This window comes from Clytia hemisphaerica, unplaced genomic scaffold (assembly GCF_902728285.1).
Source record: "Clytia hemisphaerica strain Z4C2 unplaced genomic scaffold, Clytia hemisphaerica genome assembly, whole genome shotgun sequence".
Taxonomy (NCBI): Eukaryota; Metazoa; Cnidaria; class Hydrozoa; order Leptothecata; family Clytiidae; genus Clytia; species Clytia hemisphaerica.
The window spans coordinates 200,093-222,956 of record NW_027103808.1 but is presented as its reverse complement, the minus strand read 5'-3'; the positions used below and the strand labels follow the sequence as shown (position 1 = coordinate 222,956).

Here is a 22,864-nt window from a genome sequence, read left to right as displayed (position 1 = left end):
GTACTGGTCAGTTTAAACCTTGGTTCTAAATTGTCACATTAGTTTGAATGTTTAAACTCATCAATCACGAAAATGAAAAAGGTTAAATTGTTGACTTCGAATTATGTAGAAGAGAACTTACACAAGGAAATAATAAGAAGGCTTACGAGTGTAAGGTGCAGCAACCGACAAATCTGATACTTTGAACAATGAATCTGTTTCACCAAAATATGACAATCGACATTGGTAATAAACTCCAAGATTTTCATAATTATCAACAATCAAAGGATCCGTGAAATAGGTATCGACACCAGACTGTGACACATTCACTGGAATCTCTCTTACAATGTTTTTGTTTTGATCAAGTACCAAATAAGAGGTTTGGCTCAAAGGCTGGTGATATTTGAATGTGCACCCTTCGACAGTGATCCCGTCTTCGTTGAACTCTTTGTAGGTTGGTGAGGTGAGGATTTCTGAGGGATAAAAGTATGGAAAAATCAAGTACGGCCAACACCTTAAGAATTATTGACAAAAAACTTTGACACTTTTTTCCAATCTAATGTTCTGTACAACAACATTAACATTAAAAGACTGAAAAAACTTTGCTTGTGGAAATCAAAATACCTGGCTCAACATAAAGGGTGGACTTTCCCGATAAGAATCTTTCTTCACCGAACTGAGCAACACATTGAACATCACCAGTCCCAATATAATAACTGTACACGTGAATAGGTAGTACTTGATCCCAGATTTCATGAGTGGTCACCATAGGTGGTGGCGTTGGTTCCGTCCCATTGATGATGATCTTGATGTATTCAGCCAAACTTCTGTTTCTAGGGGATACGTAGTTACAACCAATGACAGCGAGTCGTTGATCAGCAATTCTTTGAACCATGGGAGTGCTGGTGAAATTGACGTTATTACCTGAGATTAGAAATCACATATTCAATATAATTCCTCAATATAAAACCTTCTCTGTCTTTTAATGGTAGACCATTGTGATAGCTTCAAGTCATTTTCTAAAGGGTCTGAGGATGTATGAATGATGAATGGGAAGAAGATTGATGTTTACTCCGTAGTTTAAGCTTGTTGGGGTTAATAAGGCTGTAACTAGAATTTCAGAGTGTGTATTTGCAGAAGTCATACCACTCTAGGATTTCCTTTTATTTTCAAAAGGAGAAAAATGTAAAAATGGCATACTCAATGCAACCAGGGAATAATTCTGAGATTCCACTTGATGAAAAACACTTCCATTTGCTATGATGACTTGCAGACGACATGAATAGTTTCCTGAGGAATTTCTGAAGATCTCCATTTCTAGCATTGGTGTCTGAATGAGGAAGTGATCTTGGTCATCCATCCATTGGACCATTGCATCCTCCATCGAGATGTTGGTCAACACTTGGTGATTGTAGATGTAGGATAACTGAAGGTCCTCGGTGAAAATAGATGTGAATTGACAGCTACCAAACTGAATCTTGTCTCCAATGAAATGAGGTCTACTGGTGAAGTTCAATTGATGAACAAAAGACGGCACTGTAGAAAAAAAAGAGAAGCCTCGTGGAAAGTTCTTGGCTCTGCAGCGGTTTTTATCGCACAATGGAAATATGGAGCTGGCTAAGAAATTAATGCTAAAAACGGAGCTTATATACCTTTATTGTGGTGACATATGATTAGTATTTATCTAACCAATTATAGAATCGTCATATAACAAAGACATGTAAGGTCGCTAGATCAGACTCAGGTATCTACAACCCTCCTCATTTCGATGTCATTGCATAGTTCTTGAACAGGTTTGCAACTCCGGGTTAGGCATTAAGCAATTATTGAAACGGTCAGGAATGACTGATTGGAGACTTACGAGAAGTATTTGTTTGATTCGAAATTTGAGAAACAGCTGGCTGTAACATGTATGTTGGGTTGATCAGATCGCATCTGATATATTCCCCTAGGTTGTTGTAAGAGTTAACCAGGGTTGAGTTAAACACGTAAACATCTCTTTCTTTTGATTTGACGATAGTTGTAGGAATTCTACTGATGGCGTTCATGTTCGAATCGAGGATAGAAAAGAATGCATCTCCTTGTAATAGCTGGTGATATTTGAACGAGCAACCGAGAATTTCGACTCCTTTAGGTGTTGGCCCGGTGGAAAATGGTCTGGTAATGAATTCTACGACATAAAAAGTGATTTGATGGGTTTTGAAATGAAAACACGTTTCCAAAATTATTATAATAGCGAACGTATCTTACCAAAAGATTATAAATAAGATAGCTCAAAAAATGTTTTTATATCAATAATTTTGAAGAAACAAAATTTCTCTATCCAAATATACCCTGGAAAACCAATAGAAAGGTCACTGTTTCTAAATGTAAGTTACATTATAAAAATTCGGAAGACAGATTAGATTAGCAATTCTTTCAAACATTCAAAATATAGGACGGATTACCTGGTGTATTGTAAAGAAAACTCCTTTTTGAGCGGACTATCGTGTCGTCGATCATGAAAACACAGTAGAAATGTCCTTCACTAAGCCGACCATCGAACTTATACACAGGCAACTGATAAATGTTACCAAAACGATCCCCAGTTTCGTTAGTCTGTGCATCGATTTTATACAATGTACCGTTGAATTCGATGTACCCGTACTGAGTCAGACTTTCATTTCGTTCGCTAGTGTAATTGCACCCGTAAACTAATGTTTGGTTTAGTGTCCGGTGAATATCCGGATGACTTGTGAAATGTAATTGGTTTTCTGAAAGAAAAAGAAAACAGAACAACGAGGTTACTTCAAGGCTTGTTCAAGATGTATTTATTTTAAGTTCTTATTGTTTAGATCGTATTATATATCACCTTTAACAATGATGGAAGTTGCATTTGATTCGATGTCAATGAATCTTGGTTCAGTATCCATTGCAGTAGCCATTTGAACAGTCAATCTGCAAGAATAGTTTCCAGTGGAGTTTGTCAGGCTTTCAATTTCACCAATATCTGAGGTAATGGTGAAATTACCAATAGTCCAAGACTCGACACGCGTTGTTAGGCTCTTCTCAACTTTGCTGTCTTTCATCAAATGCATGGTGAACCCCTTGTTGAACATGGATTGAAATCGACAACCTTGGAGACGGATTGGGTCACCCTCGAAATAAGCATCTTCCCTGGTGATGGGACCAGACAAGAACTCGGGAACTGTTGTAAAGAGCAAAGAAAAGCGATTGTCATTTAGAATATATCGTATATTGCTATACACATTAAAAATGAAAAAAAAAACAGATGAAAAACATCGTTTTTAATTTCAAGGTCTTCACGAAAACTTAAGCTTGAACCTTCTTGGAGAAACCGTAAATTTCATCAAATTTGATTTCCTGTTATAAATTGTTCATTATTTTCGATGTAGCATTAGTATTAAACTTACCAGTGACGTCCAACCTCGAGCTAGCTGAAGAGGATGTTGATTGGTTATCAATGGTCAAATCCTTCAGTTTGCATCGATAGTAATTACCAGCATCCACATAAGAATCGACAACCACTGGATCGATACCGTATAAGTCGTCATCTGATAACTTGGTGAGGTTGGAGGGAATGGATATGATCTTGGTTTCAGTGTCATCCAGTGACCTGATGTTGACTTTACCATCAAACAATTGATGAAATTTAAATGTACAACCACTGATTTTGATACCAACGTTTACCAAAGGTGTAACAATGGGATGACCAACAAATTCTATTGAACAATAACGGATGATAAGTTTACTTACCAAAGAACCAGATAGAATTATGAAAGTGATATCTGTTAGGCGAACTGATGTAATGTTAGCATTTCTTTTAATACACCTTTTCGACCGTAATCGCGCGGTCAGGCGCGTGCCACTTTGTTTTTTAACTATCCCCCTAAACTCGATCCAATCCTTTTTTACACCCTTTTCTCACTGACCTTTATATAACCCTGGACAAAGCTTCTCAATCCCAGCCAAGCAAAATCTTTGATCGGAGTTTTTTGAAAATTGGTACCCTAATGTCGGCACTACTCGATAGCGGTGTAAATGCATCGAGAGAGCTAGGTCTACTTTCCCTCAAATTCTTTTGATGATGTAGCGGCGTTAGATGTTAATTTTTAGCATTGCAATGGCTTCTCCTTGGGTACCAATTCTAAAAAAACTCCAATCAAAAATGGCAGATATTGCTTGGTCCAGGGTTATATAAAGGTCAGTGCCTTTTCTATTGTCTATAGGTGCAAAAAAAGACTGGGACGGTTTTAGGGTGGTAAAACGGACAAAAAAATGCCCGCGCGGCAATTGGCGGCTACGGTCGAAATGGTATATTGGGCATTAGATTCAAGGTAAAAGTAATAAAAAATATAAGAATATTATTATTAACCAACCCGGTTGAGTGTAGAGTCTGGAAACTCTGGACACGAAAGTTTCTTCACCGATATCAAAAACACAGGACACATCTGCGGAATCCATCCTCGGTACAGCAAGGTCTGGTAGAGTGTATCTCCCTCCTTGCACTGCTACACCAAGGAGGCCTACAGAAGTTGTTACATCTATACCAAACGTGTCGTTGTTGATACGGATCGATGCATATTGCGCTAAGTCTTGGTTGCGAGCTGATGTGTAGGTACAATTTTTGATGATGACATTACTGGAGGTTCTTTCAAGCGATGGTCTCGATAAAAACTGGACATCGTTACCTGAGGGATAAGATTTAGAATTAAGAAGATTGAGATGACCACACTAACAAAATAATGCAAAACTACTTATATATGGATAGACCCTTAATAACTTACAAACTATAGTTAAAATTTTCGTTCTTTGAGGGAGTTTATCTTAAGAATCCTGCAAAATAGACAAAAAGAACAACAAATTTAGGAATAGACTGTTAGGAACAACTGTTCCGATAAAAGTGTGTCGCGATAATAACAATGTCCGCTACATGAAAATGATTGTTCTTACTTTTGACGACGAAGATTGAAACATCCGATTCAGACGTTAATGTTCTGTTACCAACCATGTAATCAACTCTGCATGTATAATTGCCATGATAGAACATAGCCGCTTCAAATTCAGCTTTAGGATAAGTGATATTGTAGAAGCTATCGTTTTGCCAAGAGTTGGACAAAGGTAGTTTATTGGAGAGACCAGTTTCCAGATGTAACGATGAGAAGTTTAATCCTTTGATGAACATGGATTTGAATCTGCAAGGGTTGGCAGCCGTCCTTTCACCAATGAAATAGAAATCTCTGTCGAATGACAATGGCTTTGTGAAATATGGATCTAAAAGATATAATTTGTAAAACCCAATAGATTTTTCAAAAACTTTAGAATACTATAGAATTAATAGGGTGGAAGACTTTTATTAGATTAAATATAGTCCAGATTTTTTCACACACGACATTTCACACTTTATTGTCAAGCTTAGTACCACCAATAAATAACCACAAAAGGTGTGTTTGTGCCTGAACCCAAGGAGAGGCGATCAAGTATAACAATCCACAACTCCTCCTTGGTTGTGAAGACATTTTATATATAGAACTTACAAGTTAAGTTGAAGACAGTCGAGGAATCAGAAAAGGCGTGCTCTGTGGGGCGACTTGGATCGACAGCTTTACATTTGTAATAAAACCCAGCATTTTCATAGGAATCGATTATGATGGGATCCATCGTAAGGCTATCCCCAGCAAGATGATTGGATTGAGTATCTATTTCCACAAGAATATCTTTGTTTTCATCCATCACAACGATGGAGACTTCGACTTTTTGATGGAAAAAATATTTGCAGCCAGAAATTGTCAATCCACTTTTATTGAAGGTTGAAACATTGGGAACAGTTTCGAAACCTATAAAAAGAAAAATAGTTGGTCAGGATTTCCCAGTATGTTGTTTGTTGCTTAGGTAAGGACATTAACAAGGTAACAAAAATTAATATTTTAATGAGTCCGAGCTGAGAGGTACGAAAACAGGCAAATAAAGATTGGGTTTCGAGAAAATAAATTTACTTGGGCTGCTGTAAATATTTGAAGTATTCGATGAGAAAGTTTCTTCCCCGATTTTGATCACGCAGTTGATTCTAGCGTCACCATAGCTCTTGTTGATTGAGACAGGGGGTAGACTGAAAAATCCATTTGATATTGTTACTGCACCAGTTTCATTGGTCAATGATGTTATCTCCTGAAGAATACTATTGGCAACACCGGTATAAGAATATTCGATGAAAGAGAACTCGACCAGGTTTTGATTTCTTGATGACATGTAAGTACAACCGCTGACCAATATCTCGTCCGTTGTTCTCTTCGATGTTGGTCTTGTTTGGAAGACCACATTGTTACCTTGAATAAAAGTGAACATGATAACCACTAGAACACAAGAAATCTTAGATTCAACCTATAAAATCAACTATGGGGAGCTGCAAAAAGTAATTTTAGCAAAAAGGCTTATTTCTCTATCAAGCTTGAAAAGAATCAAAATTTTAAGCAATTTAGCCTCTCGAGATTTTTAAAAGAACTTGACTTAAAGACTTACTTTTGACATTCAAAACCGAAGTATCAGATCGTATCGTCGAAGGAGTTTGCCCCGCCATGTAATCCATTTGACAATGATAGACCCCAGAGCTGTTCAACCTTGCTTCAATCATCTGATCTTTAACAACCACTTTGAAAAGGTCATCTTGCCAAACGATAGTCATGTCAGCTTCGGTGTATGTTGATACTCGATCAGCACCCTTCCAAAGGGTTACATTAACATTGTTCAGAAACCTTGCAGTGAATTCACATCCATCAATTCTTATGTTTTCACCGACAAAGTAAGATGACTTCTCGAAAGTAGGTCGTTGGGTAAAACGTGGTGCTGTAACAAAAAGAGGATTACAAGCTGTCTTCGTGCACGATATGTATGATATATGGTAATAATGTTGTACAAATCGGTAAAAAGGGCAAATTAAAGAAAAACCATTGCCAATCAGTTAAGATGCAAAAATTGTTCTCAATAAATAATGAAACAAAAGAAACCATTTGTTGGAGAATTGAAGTGCTTACATTTTGACATGTGCAATGATGGGCTTTCATTTTGAAAAATTTATATTTCTACTGAGGTTGTTAAAATCAAAAGTATTAATTCCTTCAATTGGATCAGAGAAAACTTTTTCCTTTAAAAACGTAAGACAGCATTTCAAAACTGCGGGCACCTTTGATTTGTAGGTAATATCTGCTCCCCGTAATTTTACGAGACTGCAATGAATGAAGCTCTGAAAGAATCATTATTCACGATCATTATAGGCCAGAGTCGAATTTCATTTTTTATTTATTGAAACTTTACGAATATGTTAAAGGGGCTGTGATGTAAGGAATTCTATAATTTGCACATGTCAACCTTTGACATGTGCAAATTGAATCTACAGAAGACTGAACCGACGGTGAAACGAAATCCTCAACAAGAATTTTGTTACGGTAAGCCCACCATGATGAATGAATGCTGACAGAAGGCTTTACTTACAACTCACTCTGGGCAAACATTGATAAATCAACTTCAAGTATTTAACAGTTCCAACACAGGGGTCACCAAATATATTATTATGAGCAGTGATATGGCAACTTGAAGGTTCGACCCCACAGTTATTACTCATAAATGTTTGAGCACTCTGTAGGGAATTCACGGCTACACAGCCCCCTGTAGGCACATTGGCCGCATTGCATATATCTCTTTCAAGTCTACCGTACATTGCATACACGATATTGATAAATTGGGACACCAGACACGTCAGCGTATGTCCAGTTCCATGCTCGCAAGCATACGCTGAAAAGTATATATAGTATGCGTGTCTATGTATCGTAATTTCTACAACCGAAATCGTGTTAAGAAAAAAAGAACTAGAAATCTGAAAGTTTTAAAAACAGGCAACCGCTTGAAACTTTTTGCTGTTTTTATTTGATATAATTAATGGCTATTGCTATGTTGTGATTGGGTATTATTGTTAAGCGAGGTCATACAATACTAGATTAAACGATAGTCTGTGCGACATCCACAACACAACGCTCAAAGAACCATGCTTTGGAGCCACACCCAGGAAAAACCCACGTGATCAAGGAAAATAAATATGTATGTCTTACCAGTGATGTTGGTTTGCATCGAATAATCACCCACGACTTCATCTTCAAAAGCATTTTCATTGGGTGAGAGTTGACAACGAAAATAGGTTCCTGTAGAATCATAACTATTGATTGTGACAGAATCGAAAGTGTAAATATCGCTGGTTGTCGATGCACTAAATGTGGTTGGCATCTCGTTTAATAGATTTTTGTTTGCATCATAAACTAAAAATGAAGCTTTTCCAGGAAAGGACTGATGGAATTTGAAATCACATCCATCCAACTTTACACCAGTTTGACCAAGATTGGTTGTGAATGGTGTTGTCAGGAACACTGCAAAAAAAATCATTGTTATATATTTGTGATGTATCAGAAAGAAATTCTCGGAAAATAAGGGTTGCTTACCAAAGACTTGCTGTTCTTGTACAAGGCTAGGTACTAAGATTTTAGATTTTACCATCAACCATCAACCCTCGTGTATGTTGTGAAAGATTTTACTCTTGTAAAAAAAAAAAAATAATCACGACTCTACATTAAAATAAATTTCTGAATAACATTAAAAAAGAAGTGACGTTATTTTCTCATACCTGGCTCGAGATACACCTTCGAAGTATTTGATGTAAAATATTCCTTGCCAACGATGATTCCACAAGATAAAGTTCCATTGTTGATTGCATAATTGAATCGATACTCTGGTAACGTAATGACGTCACCGATTCGAACTTCTCCTTTTGTTGTCGCTGATGATATATCAAATGCAGTTCCTTTATATTCGATAAATGAAAATGTCAGGAAGCTAATGTTTCGTGATGATGTATACGTGCAACCACTGATGATGGTTTCGTTTGATGTTCTCTTGATTGTAGGTTTTGTTAAGAATCGTACTCCGTTACCTGAAAGTTTTAAAGAGTGAATTAACCAACTGGAGATTCATTGACAAGCATGTTCGGTACAAGAATCACCCAACATATAAGAATTTAGGGGTTCTGAAATTGATTAGCCTATGCATCGTAAAAATGTTAAAATTACAAAAAACCGTGAAAGCGATAGACTTACTGAAGACAGTTGTTTGCACTGCATTTGAGCGAGCAGTTCTGATACCACCATCCCCATTGACTATAACATCAAGTTGGCAAGAATAATTAGCACTTTCAGATGCCTCGTCAATGATAAGGTCAGGCAGTTTCAACACTAAGAGTCCATCTGTTGCTATCTCGTACACCAAGGTTACGTTTTCAGTATATACGGCACCATTTTTTAACCAGTAACCTTGGACACCTTGATCAAACATGGACTTAAATGCGCAACTACCAACTTGAATTGGATCACCAATGAAATAATTTGTGAAGTTTGATGTCGGTTGGTTTAAAACTGATGGGTCTAAAGGAAGAGATTTTTTGAAATGTTAAAAATCTGTTATTATGCCGAGATACGAAATTCAGCAATAAATAACTTGTCGATGCAATATCACTAAAAAAGTGGAACTAAATATTTGTCAAAGGTAGGATCATTGAAATCAATCGCGTGAATTTCTACATTTTTCATGAGCCAATTTTATAATAAATTTAGATGCTATTAAAACGTTCTTCAAAAAGATAGGAATTAGTATTACTAATCAAACAAACTTCTTAAACTTAGCTACACTTACAATGAACATTGATGATATCTGAGAAATTGGACATGGTAGTGTTTGTTTCGATATCAATTTGACATCGAATGTAATTTCCCACATCTGTATAATTGGTAACTGTAACTTGGTTGAAATGATACTGGTTTGGAATTGTGGAGTTTTTGATGGTTGTGCGTCTTCTGTTTGTCAATTGTTTTGCATCGTTGTACAGATTGAAGAAAACGTTGTCAGTTTGTGGTGCCTCGTGATACAAAAAATGACATCCAGACAGCAAATGTTGTGTTCCGCTTTCAAATGTTGGGACGTTGGTAAATTCTAAAGTGTTAGAATTTATTATTAATTTGATTGTCTTGGAGTGGTGACAGAAGCTTTCATGTATAACAAAAACGATTGAATAGATGATTGATACATTTGCCAGGCAAATGACTTAAGTAAGACCCTGACCAAACAATGTGAAATCAACTTTGACATAAAAAAAGTGAAACTAACAAAGCAGCAATTTTTTCAAGTTTCCAAATAAAATCACCTGCAGATTTATACAACTTGGAGCTGTTTGAATAATATGTTTTGTCCGCAACAATAATCACGCATCTGAAATCTCCATGTTCAATATACGGCAATTTAACAGAGGGTAGAGTGAAAACATTGTCACGACTTGTTTCATTAGTAACTTGCACTGCAGTAGAAATCGCAATCAAGTCATCGTTGTTTCTTTGAATAAAAGATTTTGCCGTCCAACTGGAGTGAGTTGACGAAGAATAACTGCAGCCAGAAACAATCGTTTCTTTTCTGCTCTCACTTCTTCTTAATGATGGCTTTGTGAGGAATTGCAATGTAAAATCTAAAAGAGAGTTCAGTTAAAATAACTTTCCAAGTTTTCACAATTCAGAAATGAGAGTCGTTTAACTTTTAACCAAGGTTTAAGATGATAAATAAATATTCAGAAAAATTATAAAAAAAGCTAATTGGAGAAGAACACAAAGGCAATTATTTTGCATTTGACAATAATATTTGATATTTTCACATTGAAATTTTAAAACATTAATTGGTATCAAAACTATTGAAACTAGAATTGAAATTTGAAATTTACGCCCTGGAATTTCGCCTTTTGAAAAATGCCCCAGAGAAACTCTAACTGTAACTTTAACTTTATTCGGACTGTTACCCCGGATATTTGCCTTCCACCCCCGAAATCGTTCCTTGATTGACCATTTTAGGCGTAAAAGCACAAATCTATTGTAACAAAACAAAGCTTTGCTCGTGCTCCCTCAACGGCAAAGACAATTACCGTACCTTCTTAGGGTTGATCTTCGATTTGATTTAAGCAGGAGTTTTTCAAAGAGTTATTTTTCAAGCATTTGTAATGCGAATAGTGAATGTCGGTCAAATTAGATTTAATAAAGTTTTCCAAGGGTAATCTTTCGGAGAGGGGAAGGGTCAATTTCTCTGTCACAAATAAACAAAAAATGGAAAACTTAGTAAACTGGTAACTAACCTGAATAAATTTTGCACACAAAATGAAATTTCTTTCCACACCATGCATCGTTCCAATGATCATTAGCAGCCCAACCTTGTAAACAATCCTCAGCCCCTCCACTGTCATTGGGCTCTCCAGGATTCCAAAATGTTGTGAGAAATCCTGAGCCATCTGACCAAAGAAAAAAAACATTTTCACTTCTAAGACCACCATACCAAGCATCTCCACTCCCTGTTCTGTATATTAAGAGAATAATTATGAAATTTGATTCAAAATTAATAAATTAAGTACAGTTTAATAAAAAGATGGGCCATAATAGAAATTGATTGCCCCTTGTCGAGGTGATCACCTTTGGGACAAGTCTTATAACAAATTTTTAAATGTCCCTTGATTTATCGTCTTCTTGTAATGACGATAAATAAATTAAGTTATTTTAAAAACTCAATGGAGTTTCCTAAAATTTCAGGGAACCCTGGATTTTCCTCGATATGAGGGAGGGGGTTCAATTTTTATTTTTTATTTTTTGGGATAACCCAATTTAATAAACCAAGTGTCAATATCCAGTGAAAAAGATGTGCCATGTCCCCCTTATTAACAGACAAGCAATTAAATTAGGTACCTTACGAACCTGTTCAGAAGTTGCTGATGAAGGAAATCATTTTCAGCTTGCGAGTGAACACTTGTTAAATGTCCTCCAAGATCTACACAATCATTTTCTGCAGATTGCCAGTCTTTTTTTGTTATACTAAAGTAGTATCGAACTCCATTGAAAGTAGCATACGGATCTATGACAAAGTATCGATGTGAACTACTTTTAGAGTTTTAAAGATCATACAACGAAAAACATTGCAACAGTACAGAACTTTGGTACATATAAGTAGTTAATAAGGTTACAGAGACTTGAGCCGTATATGTATAAAAGTTGCGAAGCGACAATCAACTATATCAAAGATGATACAACGAAAAATATTGCAACAATTTGGTACATATAAGCAGTTTATAAGGTTACAAAGACCAGAGGACAATCAACTATAAATCAAAGATGAACTTACCATACACAAGTGCCTGAACAGGGTTTGAATGAGTGATTCTAATATCACCATCACCATTAACTATAGCATCAAGTTGGCAAGAATAATTAGCACTCTCAATTGCCTTGTCAATGATAAGGTCAGGTAGTTTCAACACTATCAACCCATCTGTTGCTATCTCGTACACCAAGTTTACGTTCTCATTGTACACGTCACCATTTTTTAACCAGTAACCTTGGACACCTTGACGAAACGTGGACTTAAATGCGCAACCACCAATTTGAATTGGATCACCAACAAAATAGATGGTGGAATTTGATGTAGGGTGGTCTATAACTGATGGGTCTAAAAACATAACAATAGCAAATATAAATCAAGGTCTGCAGAATACAAAATTATCCAAGGAGGATCTGGTCATTTGTCGAAAAAAAACATTAAATTATTATACTGGGATGTTTATCTAAAAATACATGGAATCCAGATAACAGTGTAAGATTATAATATTCTGACTTAGATGTTACCGAAAACTTACAATGAACATTGATGATATCTGAGAAATTGGACATGGTAGTGTTTGTTTCGATATCAATTTGACATCGAATGTAATTTCCCACATCTGTATAATTGGTAACTGTAACTTGGTTGAAATGATACTGGTTTGGAATTGTGGAGTTTTTGATGGTTGTGCGTCTTCTGTTTGTCAATTGTTTTGCATTGTTGTAGAGATTGAAGAAAACGTTGTCAGTTTGTGGTGCCTCGTGATACAAGAAATTACATCCAGACAGCAAATGTTGTGATTCTCTCGCAAATGTTGGAACATCGATAAAATCTGAAACGTTGAACAATAATTTGATTAGTTACATGAATTTCCACTCACGGTAAACTTGAAAGGTGGTTAATTTCTGACAATTTTCATTTGAAACAATTACTCTAATGTGTCTTCATAAACAGAGGGTGCAATGAACGAGAGCTGGAAGCAAAATGAAAAAAACTGACAACAGGAATGCACTTATCAGGCGCCTTAAAGTAACTACCGTAGGGTAAAGCAATCGTAGTGCAGTGGTAGAGCATCCGGCTAGTTTTCGCAAGGTTGTGGAGGTAAATTTCCAGCCGGGTCATACCAAAGATTCCCGAAATGGTACTTGATGTCTCTCTGCTTGATGCTTAGCAATTAAGAGAAGGATTAAGGGTAAGTGGAGCAATCCAGGGAGAGAATGGCGCCCTCTCCTACCTTCGGGTAGATAGCTATTGAAAGACAAGCCTTCGGGCCGCAGACTTACTACTACTAAAGTAATAACATTTGTGTGATTATTAGCTGAAAAAGAAATATATACCTGGAGATTTATACAATTTGGATGCAAAAGAGTAATACGTTATACTGTCATGGATTATCACGCATCTGAAATCTCCATGTTCAATATACGACAATTTAACAGAAGGTAGAGTGAAAACATTGTCACGACTTGTTTCATTAGTAACTTGCACTGCAGTAGAAATCGCAATCAAGTCATCATTATTTCTTTGAATAAAAGATTTTGCCATCCAACTGGAGTGAGTTGACGAAGAATAACTGCAGCCAGAAACAATTGTTTCTTTTCTGCTCTCACTTCTTCTTAATGATGGCTTTGTGAGGAATTGCAATGTAAAATCTATATAAGAATTTCAAAAATACAAATTAAATAACATAAATTGTGGGTTTTTAAAAGAAGATCGAAAATGTTTCCAAGTGGAAATGTTATCACGGCCCAGACTTGGAGGTAGCGTAAAGGTGATTAATTTGAATTTGATTCATCTAAATTGTCCAAGGATGTTTCTAAGAACCTAAACTTTTATTTGATGTCTCTACACAATAACTATCAGGAAAAATTAAACGGAGTAATTTAGGGAGAAAGGGCGGGTACCTCCCCTAGTTTTGGGTTAATAGTATGTAATAAGGTTGTACTGTGGACGCAAATTAACTCACTAAAGAAAGTATTGCTCGAATGATAGAATATCTTTAACAGATGAGCGATCAAACTACTGTTAGCTATAGTCAGCTGATGGAAGAGTTATCAACCCCCCCCCACCCAATAATTTCTTTTACCTGATGAGCGAAGTTTGCATACGTAATAAAACAAGTTATGACAGCTGATGTCATTCCACATTCCAGTTGCATATACGTTAAGACAATTTTCATTTCCACCCAAGTTATTTGGTTCACCAGTATTCCAGAAAGTTTTGGTAAAAATTGTACCATCAGTCCAAACAAAAACATTGTTTTTTCTTTCACCACCGTACCAAACAATAACATTCCCTGTTGTCCTATCAGAGAATAGTAAATAAAAAATCTTTAGTATAATCAAAAAATTTAAAATTTAAATCTTATTCATATGGCTGGCTGTCCCAAAAACTCTGAATTGATAATAAAGTAAAAGTAAAATTGTTAGTTTTCCAAAGAACCCGGTGACTTCTCAGAGGGTAATATCATTATAGAAGGACTATAATCTAGTCAATATGTATTTAAGCAAATTTCACCATGAAATGAAACTTGATGATACAAACCTCTTGATTTCTTGGTTAATAAACTCATTTTCAGCCTGAGAGTGGACACTTGTTAGGTGACCTCCAAGGTAAATACAATCATTTTCTGCAGACTGCCAATTCTTCTTGGAAATGCTAAAGTAATATTGAGCTTCATTGAAACTTGTGACTTGGTTCTCTAAAAAATCACAAAAAAGAACTCAGGTTACAATAATAAAACCTTTACTTGTCACTTGGTCTGTGTGCAAAGTGATAAAAATTCTGATGGAAAGCATGGTGTGTATCTGGTGTGTATTGACTGCAATGTAAAATAGCTGAACTAAGGATCAGCATCATTAAAATGGTAAATTTACTTACCAGGAATGAATTTTGTTGTATTTGAAAAAAACGTCATGTTGTCAATAACAACCACACAACTGAAATCACCACCCTCAACATTGGACAATTTGACAGAAGGTAGAGTGAAAACATTTTCATCTTTTGTTTCATCAGTAACTTGGGTTGCATTGAAAATTGCAATCAAGTCATCATTGTTTCTTTGAATAAAAGATTTTGCCATCCAACTGGAATGAGTTGACGAAGAATAACTGCAACCAGAAATGATTACCTCGTTGCCACTCTCACTTTTTCTAACTGATGGCTTTGTGAGGAATCGCAGAGTAAATTCTGTTGAAAGAGCAAATAAAAAATACAGAATTAAAAAGCAATTGTTGTTATAACCAAGAATTAGTTTCCTAATATAAGTTAGCATATCAGTTATTGGAAAAAGTTGAATCCGATATACAAAAATATATGTTCTCGTCACAGCCCAATAATTTTCATGTTGGCTGAGACTGCGTCAATATAATTGGTGTATTATTCGTTCATCACTAAATAATCATTCTCATTTTCAAGCATATTTCAATTAATTATTATATGCCCGTAGGCAAAAATAGCATTGAATAATTTTCCTTATGATATACAACCACTGTTATACCACTGCAGAATTTATTTTTCAAATTTTGCTTTCTGAATTTGAAAACTGTCATTTTCATTTTGTTGTTATTAAAGATAGTTGATAAAAGGGGGGGGATTTGTGAACTATTTAATCACTTAAGTCATTAAATAAAATTAACAATTAATCAAACGAAAAGAGTAGAATGTTCAAATGTTCCATTTCTTTATGTGACATCAATACAGTATTGGAAATATATAGCCTCTACAGAAGCTATTAATCAGAAAATATTGGACAGGAAAGCAAATTAAATGTTGTTGGGCGGGAATTATTTTAAATTCTGTTGTGGAGCAATACCCATTTTTTATCATTTTACGCTATTTAAACACGCGCTGGATAATGAACTAATTTATTAATACCAAACAACAAATGATGAGAAACTCACCAGAATCAAGTTTGCACACGTAGTACTTGGTAACTGAACAGTCCTCATCATTCCACGCACCATCATTTGTTAAAAGACAATTTTCATTTCCGTTTAAGTTATTTGGTTCGCCACTTTTCCAAAAAGTTTTTGTAAAACTGGTTCCATCAGACCAGATAAATACACCATTCCTTTTCTCTCCACCATACCAAGCGATTCGCCTTCCAGTCCTGAAAAAAAAACATTATTTAATACATTAATTAACTCTGTCAAAGTAAGAACGGTAAAAAAACCTTTCAAGTATTTTTGGGAGATTGAGTTTTTCAAATTTTTTCGGCGCAGTGTGGGAATAAAACAGTTATTTTTTCTCCAGTTCTCATCTGATTACTTGAGAAAAGATCTATTGAATGCCATCTTTGTAATCTGCCTGATTGAATGAAAGAGCTGTGGTAAAATCAAAAATTAAAATCAGCAGTTATGGAAAACTAGGCCACATTTAAATCTGCTCTATCAGACTTGATTAAAAGACAAAAGCTCAATTTTGTTGATTAATTGAACTTTTTTTTGAAATTGTAAAAAAAAATTGGTTGAATTGTTTGATTATTTGTTTCAAGATTGACAAATTACAATTAATCATCTGGTTGATAAGTTGGACAAATATATCAGTTCAATTAAAGTTTGACTAATTCTAGGCCTAATTAGTCTTTAGTAATAAGTCTTTCGGAAAATTTTGATTCATTAAAATTAAACTTTAACCATTTGATCAAGTTTGATTGTTTCGATTATATAATATTATGGCCCGGGAAAAGCAAACGCCTGAAATAATTCAACATTTCCAAGAAAATATAATAAACCTGTTATGAAATTCTTGTTTTAGGAAATTGTTTTCAGCCTGTGAGTGAACACTTGTGAGGTGACCTCCAAGATCCACACAGTCATTTTCTGCAGATTGCCAGTTTGCTCTTGCTGTACTGAAGTAGTATTGAATCCCATTGAAGGAAGAAAGTTGATCGTCTGAAAAAATGAGATGAATATCTTACTATATAACTTTATTTTAATCTTTAAAGTTATGGTCTAATGTTGGCACACTTCTTCCAATTCCGAGGTCGGAATCACTGAGACAAAATATTTTTTCCCCTCTGGCAGTCTGGTCCCTAAGGAAAGCTGGAGCTCAACTATATTTTGCCTTTAAAAATTCGGATGGGGGAAAAGTAGTAGTTTCCTATCGCAGTGCCATCATTCAAATCAGATGTCAGCAAAGATAGTATACGACAGATTTTCTGACTTTTTCCATCAGTGATTCCAACCTTCTTATTATTTGTATCTCTAAATTTGGGTTTCGGAATTAAAAGAGGGATGTCCGCATTAGACCAGCTTACAGACAGTAGCTAAATCTTCCTGCCATTTTCAAGTTCCTCTAAACTTTTCTTTCTCAAAAATGAAAACAAAGAAATTAGCAGCATCAACATCCAGAAAAGAAAGTCACCCCCTAGTGGACGACACAACTTTTAAAAAATAGTTTTGTTACGGAAATCTTGGTATTATTTAGACAAAAGGTAACAGAATTCCACAGATTTCACCCAAATTTTTGGACAAGAGTATTGGAAATTTGTATTTTTTGTTAAACAAAGTATCGGGATTCCAAGTGTTTTGAAGGATATTTTGAGCTTTGTAACGGAAATTCCAAAAATTTGTCTAGTTTTTTTGTTGCGGAAATTCCGTGTCGTTCTCTAGGGGGTAATGGACTAAAACTGCAATGCCCCAGTAAATGATGTCACCAGCGCGGAAAATTACACGCTCATAATTTGTTCATTAATGGGGTGATGGCCGGCTTGGCAGATTTCCAGATTATACAGTCAATACCTTTAGCCAAATTAGGAATATTTTCTTACTTTTACTACCAATTTTTTTCTTCCTAATTAGGAATAGGATTCCTAATTAGGAATCCTGGTAAAAGTAAGAAAAATGTGTCCTAATATGGCTAAAGTTATTGACTGACTGATATATACTTCACAATATTTTATATAGAAAAATAAAGGAAGATTTAGGATGCTAGCTGAAGCTAATAGAGAAAGAAAGAAAACAACTACTTTGATGGTTCTTCCAGTGTTGTTTTCCACGCTCTTTTGGGCGATCTCGTACCTAGCACCCAAGGGCCACTTGTACCACTTTGTTTGCTTTGGTACATACCACACATGTGGTATGTAAAAACTGTCTTTAACAACATAAATTAAAAAACCAAAGAATCTGTTTTTTTTTCAAAGGCGTTTCCCAGTACCTTTTGTGAACTACCAGAATCTTCAAAAAGCTAGATCAACAAATGTTTGTCCAGGATATCTGTTAAATGTAAAACATGTAAAGGGCAAAGGTGCTGGAAAAGACATCAGAAAATCCGCCATCTTGGTTCATCATTTGGCGAGATTGGCGCGTAAAATGATAAAAAATGCGTATTGCTCCACAACAGAATTTAAAATAATTCCCGCCTAACAACTTTTGATTTTTTACTGTTTTCGCTAACGGAATCGTAGGAAGTTTTTTTTAGTTTAAAGTAAACTATAATCACCTATAGAAGGGCTTGAGCATGGAGTGAATCCCGTTGATGAAGTTTGACCATTTGGACAGGGCATCTCACTTCCTAGTGTTTGAACAAAAAAAAGAGACAAACAGTTACCGCGTAATTTCTCTAATTTAGTGCGGCCGTAAGAAGAATAATTATTTTAGGGTTGTCGCACTAATAATAGGAGGAAATAAATTGCTTCGAACCGACAACTCTTTTACCGCACTAATAATTAGAGGACAATTTACTGTACTAGATTGGAGGGACAATAAAGAATACATAATTTTTATTCATTTTCATCTTTCTTTTCATTTTTTTTAACTTTTTTCTATCCTCACTTGTCTCCTATCTTCAAATTTTCTTAGTTCTTAAAGCATTTTTTTCTCCATCTGGCTGTGAAGTTTTGCGGTTCTCTGTTTTAAAAACATAATCATTCCTCCTTTCAGAAAATCGAAGGAGTACTTCCTTTCTCCAATGACCTTGATGACCACCTTCCCTCCGTTTTTCGTGTAAAAAGTAAGCGAGCTTCAAAAAAATTAATTCTGCACTAAAATTAGAGGAAAATTTGAACTATGTCGTACTAAATCGAGTTATTTCAGTTTTTGGGTAAAATAATTGAAGAACAAGCCTCGGCGCTCGCTTGCTTCTCACTCCATCCCTTTATGGCTATATCGCTAAATCAGACAGAATTGGGAATTAGGCAAAATATTGGATTTTGTTACGGAGTAATAAAGCCTGCACGTATTTGGTAAGCTAAAATGAAGCTTTTCTTTGTTAACTTACCATAGCAATAAGCCATATGGCAACCAGGTGCAGCAGGTAGATTATAAACAAAGAAATCACCGACACCGGATGTATCAGCAGCACATTTCTTCACATTGATAGTACCAACATTTTGGCAACACTGTGTGGCTGAAACTCTTAAACAGAGTGGTATGGTGGCTTCTGCATTGATTGTTGTTGGATGTGCTCCATTCAACCACATCGGATAGTCAGTACCTGTAATAAAGAATTTGATTTTCAATTATTTTTAAAAGAGTGGGTTCTTTTATCTGAAAAATGAAATATCATCATATCATATCATATAAGTGGGTAATCTGAAAATTAAAGAATGTTAACTACTCTTCCTCTTAAGTATTTTTAAAGGTTTCATAATTCATTCTTTCTTTATTTCAAAAGTGTCACGTGTGGTAAATAAAAGTCATCCTAAACTTCTATGAGCTGCAGCAAAAAAGCTTTGAGTGAGAAGTTAGCCTCTTGATGTACAACCTCTACCGAAAGGCGGATCCTACATAGAACTCTTTTATGAAATCTTTTACCATAATTAACGTCGCATTAACGATCTTTTGGCGATGTTAGGAGGAGGTTACTCAATATTTCCGGTTATTGAAACTTTTATACTTTTTTATAATTTCAATTAGTTAATTTTTGTTGCCTAGTTTTTTGGAAGAAAAATAATGATGAGAATAAAATAAAAGAATGAGCTTTAAAATACAAACCACACGCAAAAGCAGGTGGACATTGGGTGGGTATCATGGTTCCAGCACCACTCACAAAACGTCGCCATCCTTGTTGCCATCCCTGCCGATCGCAATACTTGTCGGTAGTGTTGGAGGAAATTATATTCCCGGTGCTCCTTTTCCAATTTTCTGGGTCATTATCCAAAATATAGTTTTGACATGGATCTATAGAAGAAAGTTAGAAATAGCAATTTGAAGTATAAGTTAGAAACAGCAACAATAGTAACAAAGAAGACGAGTTAAGGTGTAGTTTCGATTCACTACAATGTCAGTATGAAAACTCACTTTTTGGAAACTTTTTGCCATTTTCTGTAAAGCACAATACAGTGGAATCTCTTTACATGTTTTTTTATAAGCAAGTGTATGCCCCTTGGTCAGGCTCATGTATACATCCAGGCATAGCTTACTATATGCTTATGAATCATGCTTTATGATTCACCTCGAGCCAAGTTTTTAGTTAAATTTCAGAAATTTTGTAAAAATTTGTTCAGATTTTGGGCCGTGGAAAGTTTTTTTTTTACTTGACCTCTACCAAACCTTAACCAAACCATTTAAGATAAAAATGACAACTTGAAAAATATGGTATGCTTATGTTATGTTTGGAATTCTGTAAATCTGAGCCTTCATATGCTTATAAGCGTTATGCCTATAAAAAAAACATGTATTACTCCAATGTCTCCTTAACTCTAACAGGTTTGATGGCCTTTTCAGTTAACAATGACTGATAACTAGTTTTCATGACTTGAAACAAATTTGCGGTCTCCGTAGGCTTTGTACTGTATCTAGTGTGGTTATAATTGGTGTTGCAATGTGAAACGAGATAAATTTCAGTTTGTCATAAGATGAACTTAGCTTACCACTACTAGTGGCGGATATTGTTGGACCTTCCGTGGTGGTGGTCGTTGTTGTGGTTGGAGACGAAGTTGTTGCTATGGTATTACTAAAACGTGTCGGATTCTCTGCAAATAAAAACCAAATATTAAATCAAAAAGCATTCTTATGATATTTCGAAAGCTATCGATCAAAAGGGGTGATAGTGTGTTATTAATATGAACATTTTACTAGATGGTAAAGTCAATTGGCAATTGTAATTACTTGCATAAGCGAGATGTTAACTTTAATTCCTCATCTCCAGTCACCAGGAATTTAAAGTTTCCAATTTACAAATTTCTCTTTTTGGAGAGTTTGTCTCTTTGTGTATTATTTTCAAAGCTATAGAAAGTCGATAGATTGTAATGGGAAGGTCAAGTACAAAATGACTAAGAGAAAGACAAAGCGTACATACCTGTACAATACCCATACTTGTGTAAATACCCATAAGAATCCACTACACAATATTCATTTAACCGTTCTTGTTCGTTCAACCAATGACCAGTAGAATCAATACACGTTGCATTCGCAGAACAAAAATTCGTCCCAAGAATAACGTACATTCTCCAGCCCTTACTATGAGCCAGTAAATTTTGTCCGGTAGTTGTATCTTTAATTGCCATTCTAAATAATGTTTGTCCTGCAATTAGGGGCACTGGATTTGGAAATTTCTCATCCGTGAATATTTTCTCAGTAACAAAACCATCATCACCGACGTATGTTATATTGAGGGTTGAAAAGTCGTTCACTGAAAGTTTACTTCTGTTGTATGAGATATCTACTAAAAATCCTGGCTCATCTAAAGTTATAGCTGTATAAACACTTGTATCATCGAAATCAATATTAAATTTATAAGTTTTACTTCTCGAATGATAACAGTTGCTATTCGCTTGAATCGAATCGTACTGCGCTTGTATGTATTGACATTCAGAGGGCCAGTATGATATTTCATAAGTCTGATGCTTTGTATCAGTACCATCGCTCACTTTAATATCGATATGATATTTCTCCAAAGCTGCAGAGACGCTGTATGAAGAGGTTAGTTTGACATCCCCTGTTCGATGGTCTATACAAAAATATTTTCTAGGCGTCGGATAAAAAGTTTCTGCCAGGGCGCTACAATCATCCGCATCAGTCTGGTCTGACAGGGCACCCCACAAACTACGATCAGGAGGAGCCTCGCCATCTTTGTTGACGTTATGAATAAAATATCGAACAGCATTGTTGCTCTCGCCAAGGCTGGTAGATACACGAAAGATCACTTGGTTGAGTGATGATGGGAAAATCTGATGAGAAGTTTCCCCGGTGAATTCAAATGATAGCGACTGGGCTAAAAAACCGAGGAAGAAATTTGAAGAAAATCGTTTAGAGGGGATTTCTATCAAAAGGGTAGGTAGGGAAATAGTTAATCAAAAACGTAAGAGTGGATTTTTAACCTAAAGTGCCAACCGTTGGCGATGAATTGAAAATTCATCAAGGGGTGGTAACCCCCCCCCCCAAAAAAAAAAAACAATAATAATTCATATGGAAGCTCAGTAAATGTTTAATAAGACTAATGGGTAACTTGAGCGAACTTGAAACCTCAGGTGAATTTCTTAGAACACTAACTAGGAGAAGAAATTAGCACATGATCGACACATGGTCTAAATTATCGAACTCATTTGTGGTGTCGTTGAAAAGTCGCCACTAATTTGATGGTTTTTAGATTCCAATAAGAGATACTTTTCATATCCAATTAAAATTCAATATTTGTGGAGCTGCAAATCATTTCAAAAGATGATTACATTCTAATGAACCAAATTTTCACACAAGATTTTCTACAGTTAAGAAAATTCATGATT

The 22,864-nt window shown here is 35.5% G+C and overlaps 1 protein-coding gene across 1 annotated transcript in view; it reads right to left on the bottom strand.

The window, feature by feature from the left end:
* LOC136806537 (uncharacterized) overlaps positions 1 to 22,864 on the bottom strand; it is a 43,663-nt gene that overhangs the window by 20,063 nt on the left and 736 nt on the right. Inside the window, exons 2-33 of the mRNA XM_067063126.1 lie at positions 21,439 to 22,353; positions 21,011 to 21,112; positions 20,133 to 20,318; positions 19,417 to 19,632; positions 18,640 to 18,711; positions 16,931 to 17,090; positions 16,098 to 16,306; positions 15,076 to 15,384; positions 14,740 to 14,896; positions 14,282 to 14,499; positions 13,533 to 13,847; positions 12,731 to 13,027; positions 12,220 to 12,543; positions 11,796 to 11,952; positions 11,186 to 11,403; positions 10,217 to 10,531; positions 9,709 to 10,005; positions 9,117 to 9,440; positions 8,648 to 8,953; positions 8,082 to 8,393; positions 6,499 to 6,822; positions 5,976 to 6,305; positions 5,517 to 5,816; positions 4,933 to 5,253; positions 4,359 to 4,670; positions 3,393 to 3,701; positions 2,831 to 3,166; positions 2,427 to 2,732; positions 1,841 to 2,149; positions 1,180 to 1,515; positions 604 to 903; positions 147 to 452 (exon numbers count right to left, since the gene is read on the bottom strand). Coding sequence (XP_066919227.1) covers positions 147 to 452; positions 604 to 903; positions 1,180 to 1,515; positions 1,841 to 2,149; positions 2,427 to 2,732; positions 2,831 to 3,166; positions 3,393 to 3,701; positions 4,359 to 4,670; positions 4,933 to 5,253; positions 5,517 to 5,816; positions 5,976 to 6,305; positions 6,499 to 6,822; positions 8,082 to 8,393; positions 8,648 to 8,953; positions 9,117 to 9,440; positions 9,709 to 10,005; positions 10,217 to 10,531; positions 11,186 to 11,403; positions 11,796 to 11,952; positions 12,220 to 12,543; positions 12,731 to 13,027; positions 13,533 to 13,847; positions 14,282 to 14,499; positions 14,740 to 14,896; positions 15,076 to 15,384; positions 16,098 to 16,306; positions 16,931 to 17,090; positions 18,640 to 18,711; positions 19,417 to 19,632; positions 20,133 to 20,318; positions 21,011 to 21,112; positions 21,439 to 22,353 — 9,198 coding nt within the window. The remainder of the gene's footprint in view (positions 1 to 146; positions 453 to 603; positions 904 to 1,179; positions 1,516 to 1,840; positions 2,150 to 2,426; positions 2,733 to 2,830; positions 3,167 to 3,392; positions 3,702 to 4,358; positions 4,671 to 4,932; positions 5,254 to 5,516; positions 5,817 to 5,975; positions 6,306 to 6,498; positions 6,823 to 8,081; positions 8,394 to 8,647; positions 8,954 to 9,116; positions 9,441 to 9,708; positions 10,006 to 10,216; positions 10,532 to 11,185; positions 11,404 to 11,795; positions 11,953 to 12,219; positions 12,544 to 12,730; positions 13,028 to 13,532; positions 13,848 to 14,281; positions 14,500 to 14,739; positions 14,897 to 15,075; positions 15,385 to 16,097; positions 16,307 to 16,930; positions 17,091 to 18,639; positions 18,712 to 19,416; positions 19,633 to 20,132; positions 20,319 to 21,010; positions 21,113 to 21,438; positions 22,354 to 22,864) is intronic.